Source organism: Mytilus galloprovincialis, chromosome 1, assembly GCF_965363235.1.
Source record: "Mytilus galloprovincialis chromosome 1, xbMytGall1.hap1.1, whole genome shotgun sequence".
Taxonomy (NCBI): Eukaryota; Metazoa; Mollusca; class Bivalvia; order Mytilida; family Mytilidae; genus Mytilus; species Mytilus galloprovincialis.
The window spans coordinates 14,992,904-15,011,657 of record NC_134838.1 but is presented as its reverse complement, the minus strand read 5'-3'; the positions used below and the strand labels follow the sequence as shown (position 1 = coordinate 15,011,657).

General features: G+C 32.0%; 1 protein-coding gene across 1 annotated transcript; it reads right to left on the bottom strand.

The window, feature by feature from the left end:
* Positions 1-251: 251 nt before the first annotated feature.
* On the bottom strand, positions 252-18,254 carry LOC143061920 (uncharacterized). Its single transcript, XM_076233788.1, has 9 exons — positions 17,947-18,254; positions 12,424-12,497; positions 9,454-9,564; positions 5,833-5,892; positions 4,227-4,307; positions 3,617-3,668; positions 2,505-3,437; positions 1,968-2,052; positions 252-984 (listed from the first exon to the last, which is right to left on the bottom strand). The coding sequence occupies exons 1-9, from the start codon at positions 18,098-18,100 to the stop codon at positions 252-254; spliced, it is 2,283 nt and encodes a 760-aa protein (XP_076089903.1). The 5' UTR covers positions 18,101-18,254.
* Between the last annotated feature and the right edge of the window lie 500 nt (positions 18,255-18,754).

Here is an 18,754-nt window from a genome sequence, read left to right as displayed (position 1 = left end):
TGGTAATTGATGGTATGTTAATAAAATCCAAAATAACTTCACTAATGATCTTTCTTAAATTTATGTGTACCCCACACTATTCAAATGATCGGTTTGATTTTGAACATATATCAATGCTACATTAAACCAACAACAAAATTGAACTAAATTGACATCTATAAATACCTTTTTTGTTAATAACCATTTTACTAAAGCTTATTAATTTATGTATCATCATCATCATATTTATATTTAACTGATAATTTAACTATTTACCAGCATAAAGATATCATAATGACGCAACACAAAATATCGCGGTATTCAAAAAGGTTTGTTTTTGTTTCTCCCTTACCAGAATGATATGATTCAGCATCACCATAACCAATCACATTGCCATGCTCGTCTTTGATTTTCTTCTTTCTCTTCACAGTGCGTGTGCCACCTTGGCTAGTTTCACTGAAATAACTATGATCACTTCCACTACCATGCCTCTCCTTTCTAGCTTTTCTTCGTTTTTCCGCCTCTTCCCTCTCCGTCTTTTCTTTTTGTTTCTTTTTCCGTTCTGCAAGACCACCTCCTTCTTTGTGACTGTCCTCGCTGTGGTAAGATTCCGAGTCCCCGTATGTTCCGTCAGCATTTTTCTTCTTTCTTCGAACAGTTCTCGTGCCACCTTCACTTGTCACACTGTAATAACTATGGGCACTGTTTTGATGTTCTCTTTCACGTCTTCTACGCCTGCGTCTGGCTGCTCCCTCTGGGTCTTTGTCACTATGGTACGATTCGCTATCGCTGTACGTGCCATCGGCATGTTTACGTCGGCGTCGGACATGTCGAGTACCCCCAGCACTTACAACACTTCTATAACTGTAGTCACTGTCACTTCCAGCATCTCGACCACCTTGTTTTCGCTTCTTTCTTTCCTCTGCTGTTTCCTCTTTTCCTTTCTTTCCTTTTTGCATCGACGCAAACCCACTATCTATATCAGATTCTTTTCCTCCAACTCTCCTTAAATGAAAGCAGTTATGAAATGAGACAATACCCGAAAAAAACTCTGTTTCGTTGCCTGTATATCAGTGAAAACTACAAACAGTTGACCCTTTTTGTGTCAACCATTATTTTTTCTTCTTTTACTGTTTGACAAGAATCAACAAAAATGAAGTCAATTTATAATATGTCTTATGTATTGAGACTCGTCCAGATTCATCAGATGCTAGGGAAAAACAATTGAACCCATACAGTTCAGATGATAGCTATATCTTATGGTATGTATTTCACAGGGTTTTGAAAGAAACTTTCACATGCGACACAGATCAAATCATATCTTAATCGGAATAAAATTAAGAATAACAAGAATGTGTCCACAATACTCGCACTATCATTTTCTATGTTTAGTGGACCGTGAAATTGGAATAAATTCTCTAATTTGGCATTAAAATTAGAATGATCTTATCAAAGGGAACAGGTATACTAAGTTTCAAGTTGATTTGACTTCTACTTTATCAAAAACTACCTTGACCAAAAACTTTAACCTGAAGTTTGCACTATCATTTTCTATGTTCAGTGAACCGTAAAATTGGGGTCAAAACTCTAATTTGGCATTTAAATTAGAAAGATCATATTATAGGGCACATGTATACTAAGTTTCAAGTTGATTGGACTTCAACTTCATCAAAAACTACCTTGACCAAAAACTTTAACCTGAAGCGGGACAGACGGACGAACGAACGGACGAACGAACAGACGGACGGACGAACGAATGGACGCACATACCAGAAAACATAATGCCCCTCTACTATCGTAGGTGGGGCATAAAAATTGGGAATGTGTCGAATAGAGAACAACCCGAATAAAGAGCAGAAAACAGCCAAAGTCACCAATGAGTCTTCAATACAGCGTAAAGATTCCGCACCAGGAGACGTACTTCAGCCGTCCCTTAAACAAAAGTGTATACGTCTAGATCAATGATAATGAAAAAACTTTCTACTTACTTTTTGTATTTCTTTCCCGTAATTGGATCTACCACGACCTCATAGATCTGACCATCTTTTCCAACAATGCGTTGTCCTTCCTTAGCTTTAAAGATTAAATTATAACATTATTACATTTAGATTTTGATGTTCAAATAAGTTCTGGTGGAGAATCGTCTCATTAGGATTCATACCGCATCTTCTTACTTTCTAACTAAATTGACGAACATGAACTAATGGCTGCTTTTAAATAGGTGATATATGCGTAGTAGGATAGGCTGTACACCAAACATATGCTACTTGTGTGACATATTTTGCTTCTTTCGTGTAATGCACGAAAAAAATTCAAGATACGTGTTTAAGATAAATTCTTGAAAGAAATAACTTTACGATAATTTTTGACTTATTTGTTATTGTTTTATCGTTCATACTACCTAAACATTGTAAGAGAAAAAAATTGTCTGAATATATATAAAATAGTTCAATAGTTTAGTTCAAAAATCGTCACTTAATAGACTGCTATAAAAATATGGTACATTATAATTGACAAATAATTACCATTTCTAACATCTGACCCGGCAGAGTAGACTGTTGAAGCTTTCTCCCAGCTATCAATCACTTCACCCGCTTCTAACTTTATAAATTGTTTGAGGAAATCCGGATCACCTCCAGATTCCTGAAATCTTCTATATTCCTCTTCAGTTAAAAGAATTTGTTTTTCAATTAGTCTACCACTTTTGGTTCTAATGAATGTTTTAACTACTTTCATGGGATTAGATGGAGCCTTTTCCCATCCTTCAATCTTACCATCGTCATCGTTCATATATTTCCCAAGAATTTCGTTCATGTCTCCGCCACCTGCTATTAGTTTATCATAGTCCTCTGCAGAGACATACACTGTCTTTTCAATTAAACGCCCACTTTTTGTTCGAACCATTGTTTTGATGGCTTTCATTGGTTCAGCACTAGTCCATGATTCAAATTGTTCACCATCATCAAGTGACAGGTATTTTTTAAGAATGTCGTTCGGATTCTTTCCGTCTCTAATCATTGCGTCGTAATCTTCCTGTGATATCATTATTGTTTTCTCAATTAGACGTCCACTTTTGGTACGGACATATGTTTTAATCGTTTTCATCTTGGCTTCATCCCATCCTTCTATTACTTCACCTTCGCCAGCATATTTCTTCAATAGATCTTTGGCGTCTGCTGCGCCGCTGGTGATTGCGTCATAGTCAGATTTAGAAACATATACCACTTTTTCGATCAGCCTGCCACTCTTGGTTCTGACGTATGTTTTAATAGCTTTGACTTCATCCTTGTCCCATGATTCCAAACCGGCGGCTTCGTCTTTCGATAAATATTTTGATAAAATGTCGGCGACATTTTTGCCTGCTTTGAAAGCTGCATAGTCCTCTTCTGATAAGAATATGATTTTTTCTATAAGACGACCACTCTTAGTTCTTATATATGTTTTTATAGCTTTCACTTCTGAAAAACACACCAAAAAATAAATGTTAAAAAAGCAAACAATTTTTAGTTAAGGTCAACTTTAACATGTAAACTCTATCACTATTCGGTTCAAAACGTTTTTGTATCTTTACGTCTTACTACTTTGATACTGACTTTCTTGAAAGTTTTTCCATGTTTTTTTTTTATATCTTACATACCTTTTTCTGTTATTGCTTGCAATCTCTGTTGACGAATCAATTCTCGTTGTCTCTGTAAATATGAAGACAAATCTAAATATTTTATATCTTGATATTTCACTACAAAAATTATTTTAGATTGAAGACATATCATTAAAAAATAAACATTTATCCTGCATTACCAGTGGGAACATGACATTTGTACCTTTATGATGGCATTCTGTTTCAATTTGTTGGTTAAGGATTTTCTAATTTTTTTTATTTGCAGTTTTCTGTACATAAAAAAATATATATATTATCCTTAAGTTTATACAAAGACATTTCTGAATATTCCGAGCCCCAATTCAACTGAAAATGTAGTTTATACACGGGTCACAGTATAATATGATTTACATCACTCTTCTTATTATACCCTGGGTTCGATAATTATTTTTGTTCCGTTCACATAATATTTCTGATTTTTTTATTTTTATTTCCAAGAAAGACCGCGGTTTTCCCATTAAAAGTATCACAATTAAATATCAAAATGGTTAACAATTAGAAGAGGCTTTTTAACATTCCTCTGCATATCCTTTTACAAATACTCTGCTCATAAGTCCTTGAGAACTGAGTACATTTAACCATTATATACCTGAAGTTCAAGTTCCTCCAACAGGGTTTTAACATACCAGTAACCATGGCGATAACCACCTCCTACTCTGATATACTTGTGCTGAAACATATTCATAAACCATGTATATACATTTGTAGTCAATGATTTGTTTACCAGATGGTACATGTACCTCAAAATGAAAATATACAAAGGAAAAACATATAAAAAATCAATCAATATACCAAGCAAGTAATCAATTCATCAAAATATTTTACACGAGTTTTCTTCCAACTTTTCCAAAAAATTGGTTTTATACTTAAAAAGGTGATCGGACAAGTTTGTATTTTCCCCCAAACATTCAAATAAGCGAATAATAAAACATGAAAATGTCTTTGAAGCAGAAGATTCATGCATTATACTTGAAATGTATTATCAAGAAATTACTCTCTGCTTAAAGTTCGAAGTAAGAAATTTAAGATCACTGTATGTGTTTATCATGGCATTGGTAACCAATGAGAATGCAACGAATAAGAGAAATATCATCATAGATTTCTTACAGATTCCTTTACGAGCATAAGCATTATTCACCAAAACTTGACCTGTCTTAATACCTCTTGAAAGATATATACAGAAACTTAGATAGATTTGACAAGTGTCATTATTATAATTATTTTCTAAACAAAGCAATTTATATATGTTGAAACTAGGTATAATATATTCCATAGACCTCATTAATTTCCTTAATTACAGTAATGCATGTGCAGAAATTAGAGATGCATAACCCCCATTTCGAGTTCAATAAAATGTCTTATAACTTTCAAAACAACCTTGATATAAAAAATATGAAAGACGAACTACGTTTCAGTTTAAATACATATTCAAATATACACCAAAGATCCGTATATTCTTGGAGGCATATCTGCCATTCAAAAGGTCAAATGATTAACAGAAGTTAAAGACGTATAATATATAAAACACATTATCAACGCAAGTAATTTACATTTAATTCTTTTTAATGTTAGTGTACTTCAAAAAGTTTTTAAAAACCTTGAAATGAGCATGATTTATTTAATCTATATCAAAGTGATATCAATATTGATTTGAAAAAATAATTTGACTACTTAACATTGAAATTTTTACTTTGGCTAGCAATTTATCTATGCAATAATACCATAAAATAACAGGTCTTTTTCTAAAGAAATGTGATTGCAACTGGCCAATGTAAGTTTTACATTGACTCGGTCATTTTTGACGCGAATTACTTTCTACTCTCAAAATCTGACTAAATGACTTTTAGGACTACCTGGCCTGTATTTTACATATGGGTCGAATTCAAAATTATACCAACAGCCTCAAAAGCCTTCTCCGATCGAGTGGAGTGTATAAAAGTCATGACTAGAAACTTTGCATATAAATATAACATGGAAAACAGTCGAAGCTTATCAAAAAAGTTCTATGTTACTAGAAGGGCTGTTCCTCGGGTAACTTTCAGCAGATTTAATCTCTGTATCTTTGAGATGAATCTTTGTATTCTTATGAACATTTGTGGCCACAAGTGACATGAACTCCTGCTGTCTCTCCGATACACAATAACAAAATATTTAGTGTTACGAAAAGTCTTTCTGAATATTTTTTCTGAACTTACCGATTCACACCTCTTGTGAGGAACCTTTAATAAGCATTTGAGACATTCCTCAGATTCAGACTGAAATGAAAAACATCCAGAATTAAAACATGTTGCTATAGATAAACATGTTATTATAGATTGTAAATATCTTAATCTATAAATTGAAATATGCTATATTCGATCACTTGAAAGATGATATTGGTTTAAATTTATTATTTCATTCGCAACCACAGACATTCAACGAAAGCCATGTTTTGTGTGTGTGTTACATGTATTGTTATCATGATTCAGACAAAACAATGTACTCTATACATTAGTTTTAAGATTGGAAGGCTGCATCGTTTCTTCACATATAACATTATTTTTCAGAGGAGTTCTATGAAATATATCTACACATGGGCCACCAAAAATGAATTACGTGGGGGGTAGTACAACAAATAATGATAATGAGTTGCATGTAAAAACTGATATATGTTGTGCTTTGAAGTTCAGAAGGAGACTATTTATACTGGATAAGTTATTCAATTTTTTACCATTAAATGCAAAATGTTTAATAAAACATCTGAGTTAATGGTATCGTATCATTGACGACATTTTTGGACGGTTTTATTGCTAAAATCCGTTTAATTTAGAGTACTAAAAGTGCAAATATAAAATTTAAAGCACAAAACGCACATTTTCTGCATTATAACTGTAACGTTCTACTGAACTTAACAAATCATGCCAGTACATATGATTTTGAATCACACATTAAATTAAATTGATTTTACAGTTAAGAGGATGCAAATTACATAACGACTGAAATACTTAAATTTGGCAATTACATGCGACATAAAATTTAACTTTAATTTATTTTAATTAAACACGTTGAAACTAGCCTCATCAAATAATCATATTCATTTGTTCGTGAAACGTTGGATAAGGTTTAGTATATAAATTTGACTCTTTTCAGCTGGGCTACGATGAAATTACATACATTTATTAAGTTTAATACAACCAAGATTAATCCGTATGGAATTTTTGATTATTTATTTAAATGTTGGTCTGATAATTAAGCCGAACAAACATGGTGATGACTTACGTGGAATTTGCAGACATAATTGGTAACGGATTCATATTGAATGATGACGGATACTGTTTTTACAACAAAAAAAAATCACTTTAAATAGTAAAGGGGTTCCATTTGTTCTTATACATATGTTTCACGAAAAAATCAGGTTTAATATAAACATGAATTGTGTGTTAATTTGAGTTTTTTTATATAGTTAAGCCTTCCAATTGATATTTTATAGTGTGTCTTTCTATATTCTGATGTTGTATTTTTGTTTGTCCTTTCAGAAAAGAGAGAAAGTTTGGTACCATTATAACGGTTTAATCCCGTTGAAAATGTTTGCACCTGTCCTAAGTCAGGAATCTAATGTACAGTACTTGTCGTCTGTTTATGTAGTTCATACGTGTGTCTCGTTTCTCATTTTTATATAGATTAGACCGTTGGTTTTCCCCTTTGAATTGTTTTACACTAGTAATTTTTGGTGCCCTTTATAGCTTGCTATTCGGTGTGAGCGAAGGCTCCTTGTTGAAGGCCGTACCTTGACCTATAATGGTTTACTTTTATAAATTGTGACTTGGATGGAGAGTTGTCTCATTGGCACTCATACCACATCTTACTATATCTTTGAAATATTTATTTTACACTACAGTACAATGCTATGCGTCGTTGCTGAAACCACGTGACGACATATCTTGAGATTCTTTAATTGGGACTTATTGTTGATAAAAGTAAGTTGGTTGATTCTTGCTTTAAACAAACCTGACAAAAAATACCTTTTCATGTATAATGGTTTCTCTTTAACTGAAGTGGGCTTTTTTTACAGTTTCTTTTTGAAAAAAAAATGATATTTTGGTTTGTGTGGTTTGGTGAAAAAAAAGGGGGGGGATAGTATTCAGGATAGGCGTAATAAAAGTTTGAAACTAAGGTACAGTGCTCTTAAATAAATTAATTGCTGACTCGTTCTTTGCCAGTTGACTAATTGCAACAGTGCCAGATTGGTTGGTTGCAATGATGACAAAGTTAGTATAATACAGTGGTCCTTGATTCCTTGATTCCATTAGAATTAATTTCTGTTTATTTTTAAACAAAACAGTTGTCAATGACCTCATTACCCAAATTGAAAAAAAATATGCAGTTCAAGGTGGATTAAGAATAGAGATTATCATAATCGGTTATTCGAGGAATTATAGATTAACAAAAAAGCACTTACTTAGTCACGGAAAACACACTTGTTTCATTGAAGGGTGATTAAAAACAAAATTCTAGCCTCCATGACCTCTTAACTCTAAATTAATTTCTCATGTTACGACCATTAAAACAACATTTGAATAGTAAGTTAAAATGCACTCGACATAGTGGCTGACAATTGATTGTCAATTCCATCCAACCCCTCCTCAACCAAGTATGTTTTCACAAACACCCCTCCAAAACATGATATATGATTTGCTTCATTACACCCTATATCAACAGAGATGGTTTAATATAAATAAAATAGACATTTAATTATGAAATACGTGCCGCAAGACGTTAGCACAGACAGCAATATCTCAAAAGGCGCAAATATGTAACCAAGTGTCTTCGTGAAGTTGTTAACAATTCTAAACCGTTATGGCTAATACAACACATAAAAGATAAAAAAAAAAAGAGATAGTCTTGTGCAAATACAAATCCAGAATACCTATATAAGGTATAATGCATATTTGCTTTGACCTGATTCATAAGATCACGAAAAAAGGCTCTGTATTGCAAGGCTGGGATTGTTGTCCAATTTTTATAAACTGGATGGTTTTACCTACTATATTCAACTTTCCGTTACAGTGAACTTTGACCTGAATTTAAGAATTGGTGGTGTAGCCTAACTTAGATTTAGTAAACTTTTGCTTGATTTCTAGTTATGATTAATATTTTTTGCCAAAATGAGAGTTACATAACATTTTTTTGATGATCCATATATATATAGTGAACTTAGCCCCAATTTTAGCTATTGATTTTTTAGTTGTGTTGAGTTGAGTTTAAAAGGTCACATTGTTTCGTGCTCACTTGATTCTTAATATATTTTCTTTACGTTTTATTTTGTCTCAAAATTTCAACAAACATTTCTTTAAAATAATTGCCATCCATGTATAAGTGGTAGGTTTGACGTCTTAAAATCTGTTATCTTTTACCAAACGTTAGAAAGTGCAATGTTCCGATCCAAAATCTTAAAGTGACTTTAATTTATAGCATCACAATTTATGCTAATTGAGATTTGTATTTTACATTTCATTGAAAAAAATTTCTTTGGTTTTTTTTTTGTACTTCCCGGAGCTACCAGCATTTATTATCTTACATTGCAGTGACGCTTGCTATTTTGAATTAAATATGTGCCCGTTGATTTTTAGATTTTCCGTTTAAAGAATCAAGTTGGAAGTTTTCTGATGAAAATCTGCGTACTCAGACGTTGTTGTTCTTTTAAACATAATTTAAAAGATACATTTTTTAAACACTTATAAGCCACTGGTGTGGAAAAGGAAGCAACCATGTTTGTTTTTAACTACTAGTAATTGTTATAGTATTTATAAATATTTTATAAGAACGGTGTCACTTACCTTGGGCAAGAAAGGCGAGCTGGCAACTTTTGTTTGGCTGAGATCTGATGAACTTCTATACTTGGCAGAATATTGTGAACTTATTTCCGAGTTAAGACTGTTTGGACCTCCCTAAAAAAAAAACTATAAATATTATCTCGACCTAAATCATAACAAATGAATTGATTAAAACTTGAAGACATACTGACGGTTTCACAAATGCTGAAATAATCTTAATTAGTATCTTGAATATGACAAAAATAAAATTGAAAGGAAAACAATTCTTACATTTAGCTTTGGAAACACATGTACTGCAGACGGGTATGACGGACATAGAAATATATCCAATTTGTGTTTTTCATGTGTCAGAGGTGGTAGCGAAAAACTGTTTCCTCTACTTAATCTTTCGCAATCAGAAAACGAAAACGCAGACATTTTGCATCACACAGTATGTAGAACACTATATCACATCCTTGTTAGTGACTTTTACAATATTTTGAATTGAATTAAGAATTTTGACACGGGAAATAAATCATGTATCGTCTGCTCAACCCACTTCTCAATTTCAATTTCAATGAAATACATTATGTATGTATTATAGAAGGGTAACAACAACTGTCTCTTTAAAGCATTTAATAGAATTGATGTAATCTTTTATTTCTAAATAGACTTATTCTAAGTCAAAGAGTCAAAGGCTAATACTTCAGACACTTCATATCAACATTTTCAAATGTGTGTCCATGTCGTTTTGTGTTAGGATGAATACATATGATTTAGAAAATATGTTTAATTGAAAAGTTTACGTCAAATTCAATGACAAACCCTTTAAATTCTAGCCTTGAGACAAATTTAATATCAGAGCATTTTGAAACTTCAAATATCTATAAACTGTTCGGTGTCTGAAATATACAAGATCAGTTGCAATAACAAAAAGTTTGATTGGAATAATAAATATTCTGTATTCTATATTCTGGTACTACCGAAAGGTTATCAGATCCTGCTCTATATTTGGCATTTAGCTTTTTAATTATTTTTTTTTAAATTGATGTTTGTTGTTTGGAAAGAGGTCTTGTGGTGCAACTTATAGTTGGTAATAAATTATGCACTTGTGTTTCATTTTTCATCGTATCTAAATTTAAAACAAAATAGATTTAAGAGATTTCAACATCGTTGAGCGACTGTTGTCTTTCATATATTTTTCAAGAGTCAATAACTCTTTTTAAATTGAAACTTTATCTGGACCGGTTGTATCGAAGAGACACATTGATTTGTTTCAAGCTCGGTTCATAGAGTCAGTACGGCTGATGTTTATCATGTTTGCTCATTTATAAGCACGATTATTGAATAATGAACATGTACATTTGATATGGTTTAATTAAACGAAATTTGATATTTTCTTATTTAAACTACGTATAGAAGATATTTGAAGTTTTTTATTTCTTCTTTAAAAGTCAAGTAAAGTATTTAACTGAAGCAATGAACTGAACATAATGAATTGATAACGCCCAACAAAATAATGTAAAATATAAATAAAATAATTTTATGCAATATATAAACTAATCAAGATGATCGTTTTCTAAATGTGCAATTAATCATTTTTATAGTCACGAAAATATATATAAAGGAATAAAAACAAGGCTTTAAAAAATATGGGAGAAACCAGTAAACCTTTATTCTCAGGACAAACATGTTTTCGTCTATCGAAATATGTCGTTTTTTTATTTATTAGATTTCGATTTTAATATTATCAAGAAAAACATTGAGGCCGATTCAAATTGAAAAATTCAGGTAGTCTTTATATTGTGTATCTTGTGGTTTTAAGACATGTTGGGTCCAAATTTAAATATGAACTGCATTTTATTTATTATTATAAGGTACCGATGACTGTGAAATACATCACTTTCTGGTTTTTATTTGTATTTTCACAATTGAGAATGGAAACGGGAAATTTGTCCAAGGGCCCAAAACCCAAACCAATGGGACTTCAAAACAGCGAGAAGGTCCCGCAAACGGAGGCTGGTTTTAGCTGACCCCTTAACATTAATGTATACTAAGTCAGCTAAAATGGACGTCACACTAAACTATTGGTATCGGAATGGGTTATATTCAACTATGATGTATTTTTGTTTTGATTGTTGATACCTGTACTACTGTACAATCCTGATCAGGTCGTGAAAACCGTGAAATAATGCACTATGCTCGGTATGATAACAAATGTGCAGACATAAGCATACTACAGTGACACATTTTGATATAAGAACAAGATATCAAAAAGAAAGTATTGGAGTTTTCCAGATTTGACTTTTATCCAAGTTCAGATCACGAAACGAATATTGATTTGTTTAATAATTGACAGGTGTTTAAGAACGTTTATATTTGTACTGATTAGCTATGAATTAGACCACAAATGACCTCCAAAATAAACATATGCACGTCAAATGACCTCCAAAATAAACATATGCACGTCAAAAAAGGACAATCTATTACGGGAACCATGTGAAAGCTACTGTTTGTTGTAACTTGCAAAACCGTTGTAAGATTTATTAAGATAAGATATCCACAAAGGTAAACATATCTTGTTTACTTTACGTTCCAATTTATGTGTAACAATTTATTAAAAAAAAAAATAACAGATTTAAAACTTAAAGAGAATGCGATATTAAAAATAAAATTCTTAAGGCACGATTATTTGAATTGTTTGAAGCAGTATTTTGTAAATAAAATAGGTATGCATGGTATAACAGAAGTCAGTATGTCAACATCTGGCGGCTTTTTTTATTTTCTTTGTGATGCTGCTATTTCAATGGAGTTGTTCAACTTGTGACATCCCATCCTTATCGAACTGTAACTTAATCATGTCGAAATTCGAAATGCTTGCAAGTTTAACCCTGCGCTCTCCATAAAAGAGTACAACAAAAGAAAAAAAAGGAAAAAAAAAAAAAAAAAAACAAAAAAAAAAAAAACTGTGCGATTGTGTATTCGAAACTTTACCTTATGTCTGAGTGAGGGTAATTTTGAGTATGAACGTCCACTAGATCGTGTGGGTCCACGGAAACTGCATATATCTGAAAAAAAGAAGAACGCATTTTTATTATCACTGTATTAACACAAGCAAGGTCCTCTAAAAAAAGATTACGTAGTGTTCTTACAATAGTGATTAATCCACATTTTAGAATATACTCATTTACGATAGGTACAAACTTGGTCAAATCAAGGATTTATATAGTTAGACTATTTGGGTGAATCCATCCCTTCTCTTAATACTGACATTGGTATATTGTTGTGCAACAGACAAAACATAACAATCAAATATTAATTAAGCCGTTTTTTAGGTTCATTAACCGTAATGTTTCGTTCTATGACAACGAAAGAGAGTGACTTTCATCCATTGAGAAATGCACACACGACACACTGTGAATATATGATGCCACCCTTCTGCTTTATCTCGATAATTGATCTTACTATTAAGCGTACGGGACAATCAGTAATTGATACATGTAGTGTATTGAGCATACATGTAGGTTTTGAAAGTAAAAGCATAAGGGTTTAGTCTGCTAACATTGGTATTTATAACCCCACCAGTCCACATTCTGTGTATATCTGCCCTAAGCCAGGAGGAGCCTAATAATCAGCGGTTGTCGTTTATTGCTGAATAATATCATATTTGTATTTCGTTCATTGTTTGTTTTTTTTAAAACACAAATCAGCCCGTTGGTTTTTCTCGTTTGAACTGTTCTATATTTGTCATTTAGGGGCCTTTTTTAGTTGACTATGCGGTATGGGGTTTGCTCATTATTGAAGGCCGTACAGTAACCTCGTCGTTCTTAACTTCTATGTTATTTGGTCTCTTGTGTGAAGAGTTGTCTCATTAGCAATTTATAAACCACATCTTCTTTTTTATACAGAAGTATCTGTATTTTCAGTAAAACAGAAGTTTGAGTTACTAGTACACTAAACTAATGTAACGTTGTTCATGAAAGTTTGGTGTTTGCATGTTGGAAGTTACGATGTGTTTTATTATATTGATAAGTTCACATTTTCCCTTCATATATAAAAGGTTCTGCATGTTTTTATTAAAATAAACTGCAGAAAAATGTAATAATAGAACGTTTGAAGAAGTATGTAAGTGAAACAGACAATTCTGAAACTTATAACCCAACAGTAGAACTCATTTTCTTACAGAATTATTTCCAAATTTCACACAGAGAGTTAATTATAGTAAGTCAATCATAGTTGAATAAAATACATTAAAACATAAAATTCCATCATCCATCCCGTAGAGATTACTCGAAGTAACGAGTGAATAATTATTTAATTTGAAATATTTTCATTTTTTTGTAGCGTCATTGATCAGGACATTATTCCAATATTCTTGTCATATCGTTCAGGGCAATAGATGTCAACATGTTTACGATTTTATCCTTGATTGCATTGAAACACCATTGAATAACCATAAATATGCATGATTACCATTAAATACCCCCTTTAAGAATACACGACGGCCAGTATTTAATTTTAATGTACTAGGTTTAATAATCAAATTCTGCAAACAAATTAATAAAGATCTCAAAGTTGTAAAATAAACACCATCTATAAACCTTTTAATAAACTTTAAGTTAACCAAACAATATTTTGCATTAAATTCCGATTTATCTTGTTGTTCTATTATCGTATTTTTATGAAAGATGTTGATAATTTAATCTGCGTACCTCGTTTTGATTCCACATAATATCACCCTTAACCATCAAGTACATTGTAAGTACTTTTATCTCTTTGATATATAGGTATGCGTGTAATGTTTAAAATTACGCAGAAAAATATATTATTATAAAATTCAATAAGCAAATCGGCAATTAATGATAATTAATCTTGTTTGAAGTAGCATAGAATTTTCTGGACTAACATGGAACAAATAGGACATACGTTAAAGACTTTCAACATTGAAAACATGGATAAGGGCGGGGTATCGCATTCTCACATTTTGTATTGAATGTTATGTTTGAAGTTCAAAATGTAGCAAAAATTGACTGAAATACTCTCCAAAACATACAACAGACACCAAATGTATGGTTTTTCTTTATTCTCACGATAAAAAGAGACGCATATTAATTCTATTTATGACTGAAGTTTTCACATTTTGGAAGGTATACGAGGTGATCACATCTTAGGCAGAGTGTAGATTCTACTTGTAAGTTTACTCAATCTATCTGAATGTCCTCTTTGGACACATGTTTTTTATACCCCACCTACGATAGTAGAGGGGCATCATATTTTCTGGTCTGTTCGTTCGTTCGTCCGTCTGTCCCGCTTCAGGTTAATGTTTTTGGTCAAGGTAGTTTTTGATGAAGTTGAAGTCCAATCAACTTGAAACTTAGTACACATGTTCCCTCAAATCTGATCTTTTCAATTTTATTGCCAAATTAGAGTTTTCACCCCAATTTCACGGTCCACTGAACATAGAAAATGATAGTGCGAGTGGGGCATCAGTGTATTGGGGACACATTAATGTTTCACACTGGTTTAGAACTAGTTGAACCTTTGGAAAATGGAAACGCACCTCTTATTTATTTTCTTGTTGTAGACTAAATTAAAAGTGAATTTTCTGACAAAAGACTACACGATATTCCCATTACCTATACACTGTAGAATTAACTGTCTTTTATATACCGATAATTTAAAGGTGTCCTATTTAATATACTATTTTAGGGATAAATATTTTAAATATACCTTTCAAGACACAATTACATATTTATTTAAGTGAATACTTATTTGTACAAGAGTATGACTTTCCTTTTTGATTGAGAAGCAGAAACAGCTTTCTCTATTTGTAAAAGTAACAGTTTATTAAAGGGGATATATTACCAGGTTTGTAATTATTAACTGCTACTCCTCGTTATAATAACATTTTCATATACTTGAACAGGAGTGTTTCAAGGAGTTGTTATTACTGTTGATAACCAAAATAATTTTACATAATTTTTAAATCTGGGTCTCTATGTCAAGCTAAAAAATAAAATACAATTAGATTTACGATATTATGGCTACATTAATATGACCTTAATATCGTCAGTTCCCTATAATTTGAAATGAAGGATTACCGATTTGAGATAAGATTTAAGCAAAGAGTGTGGATATGAAGAAATCTAAAAGCAAAAGTTCTGTCGAATATGTGCATTTAAGTTTCCGAATTACAAAACCCTCAAATGTTCACCTGTTTAGTAAACGGGAAAATGCCTCCAAAAGAAAATGTGCATATAAATATTGCCTTTTATGTATGCCAGATATTTTATATAATACTGATGCCCTTCTCATTAAGTAAAAGATGTATCAAAAATTTCTCTTCCCTTCCGTCTACTTAGATTGTAATGTATATCACAATACATATACCAAATCGGTTATATAAGTCCATATTGTTTATTTTTCATGTTAATATATATATATATAAAAAGAATGAGTCCCCAGTACACGGATGTCCCATCCGCACTATCATTTTCTATGTTCAGTGGACCGTGAAAATGAGGGAAAATTTCTAATTTGGCATTAAAATTAGACAGATCATATCATACGGAACATTTGTACTAAGTTTCAAGTTGATTGGACTACAACTTCATCAAAAACTACCTCGACCAACAACTTTAACCTGAAGCGGGACAGATGGACAGATGAACGGACGAACGAACGAACAGACGGACGCACAGATCAGAAAACATAATGCCAATAAATGGGGCATAAAAAAATCCTCAGACATTAGAGAATAAATTTTAAGAGCACTCTCTTATAAGTAAACCATAAACTTTGAAAGCTTCTGTATTTCAAGATCGAATCTAAAACCAATATGCATGTATAAGAGCTTGTTTTGACTTCTTGTTTTATTCGAAGTTAGGGAAAGGATTACAATTTATTGACCTCGTGACATTTTTACGTGGCCTTAGCCAAGGCTGGAGGATTGCATTCCACTTAAGGACTGGTATAGTACGGCAACAATCAATCAGAAAGTAAAACAAAGGTAGCGTGTGAATATGTCGTCTGTAGTTAAATAGATAAAACTAGTAGTCCTCTTGAAAAACTATTGATTTACAGGTCAGTTTAACTTATTTATCGGCTGGAAGTTTGACTTAAAAACAGCAACTAGGTAGTTGTACGTGTTATAAATGTAGATTTATGGACTCTCAACACTCCAAATAAAGTAACTAACAATAGAAATCGATGAATAGATACAATAAATACCATGTAACGTATGAGAGAAACTTATTAAAACCAAAACAATATTTTAGATAGGTAAACATTGGGAGTAGTTAGGAAAATTACAAATCAAACATTCAACACGAGAAAGATCCAGTTGGTTTGTGCAGCAGCAAATATCTTAAATATATCTAGAAGTTACTGTGTTAACTAGGATCCCTGAACCTATTTAAGGGCTAACTAAATTGATTACCACTGAAAAACCCAAGGAGGTTAGAAATTAGTAACACAGGAGGTACATGTATCTAGGAACATAAAGAAATTGGAGTATGTATAATGAAATAACATGTCACCCAACGAACATATAGATCAGTGTTGAAACTAGATAATGACCTCGACATACATATTTTCCTTATTTTCCTTACATTTTTCTTTTCATATTTATTAATTCACTTATGGAGGTAATTAGGGGAGGGTTAAGATATAAACACCATTGTTTACCCCCCCCCCCCCCCCCCCTACCGCTAGAATGTCTTTTGGTATAACCATGCATAAATTTGTGCAGAGGTAGAACACGAGGATCGGATCTCCAAAATGAAAATTGTTTACACAATATACACAATTTTGGTCCTTATAATTCTATTTTCAAAGTCTGTCTGACCAGATATAAATGGTCAACTCATAAATCTAATGGCAAATAAAAAAGGATTTTTGCATATTCCATTCAGCAAGTAAAAAAGTAATTTTAAAAGAATAAATAAATAGCTTTATTATGTGCATTGATCATATGTACACTATACTGCTGCCAGTTAGAGGTTAAACAAAATACTAAGGACTTTTTGTGAAAAGATGTGTTTATCTAAGCTTCAACCCGAAAGAGAGGATATTATCGATAGTAAACTTCGCAATTCATTTATTTATACAACATGCGTGCATATAAGATGAATTATTCTTGTCTTTGATCAATTTTCAATAGGATTTACTTCAGGTCAATAGTTGTAAGTTTCCTAAAATTTACAAATTAAAAGATCACAACATGCAAGAGGATGAGTCAAACCCAAATAATTATGATCTTAAATGGGCGTACGATGGTCTCTTTTATCATTCTTTTTTGTGGACCTAAAAATGCTATCCTTCATTATATTACATACAAGTTCAAGCCAAGAGATGTTTATCAAAACAATTAGACATTTTCATGAAACATAAAACCATAAAATTACAAATTTATTTTAATGTTACATTTTATCGATACAATTCAAACATTATTCTTTCAAATCATTAAATATTAACAATGTAAAAAAAAAAAATAGAAAACAATCTATATAGACTTACCGTGCGATCCATAATATACGTGAGGAACTACAGTATAACCACTAGCATTACTACTCGAACTCAAGGGTCGAGATCTTGAGTCAAATCCCGCGGGTAGGGATCTGGTGTATGACGGAGCAGCGCCAGGAATGTGTGGTAAAACTACTCCACTCATTATTCCGGAAAACACAGATATTTATTAATTACTATGTATATCTCCTTTTTTATTCAAATCCAAAAAATATCAATCAAGATGTTTCATTATTATGTCCCTCCGGCAAAATTGTTGAGTGTTGGGTCTTCGTTCCTCACTTCATACCCACACTGGCAGAAATCCATATATTACATTTTAATTTATGTATAGTTTTCCTGTTATCAATTTACAAAGTTGACTTAAAACACATTGATTTTTCTACACACAAACAAATACGATACCCTTTTGTCCTCTACAGATTTTTGTCAATTTTTTAAATTAAGACCCGCTTGATAAAGAATTGTCTTGTTACCAAGCTCAACAGGGCTTGGATCCAAATGTAAAATATATACTATCGGATGTAAATGGTTTTCTGTACTGTGACATGCCTTTGTATGTCCGTGTATTGAGTCTTTTGTAAGATTATGATTTAAATATCTGATACAGTTTATATATAAATCGCTCGGCTGGAAAGGATACAAATTTGCAAATGCGACTTGATCTTTTATGGGGATTCAAATATAAAGCAGGGCTTTAAACGGTTGAAATTCAAATTTTAGATTCTTAAGACGTAGATTTTAAGGGTTATATTTTGTGTTAGATACATCAGTCTAATCCTTATTAATATCGCTTTCA

What these genes read in the sequence shown, in the direction of transcription:
- LOC143061920 (XM_076233788.1), bottom strand. Translation starts at nt 18,100, where the DNA reads ATGAGTGGAGTAGTTTTACCACACATTCCTGGCGCTGCTCCGTCATAC. An exon ending in CTCACAAGAGGTGTGAATCG is followed by an intron (nt 4,308 to 5,832) that starts GTAAGTTCAGAA and finishes AATATGTTTCAG; the next exon opens with CACAAGTATATCAGAGTAGG. An exon ending in TGGAGGAACTTGAACTTCAG is followed by an intron (nt 3,669 to 4,226) that starts GTATATAATGGT and finishes TCATATTTACAG; the next exon opens with AGACAACGAGAATTGATTCG.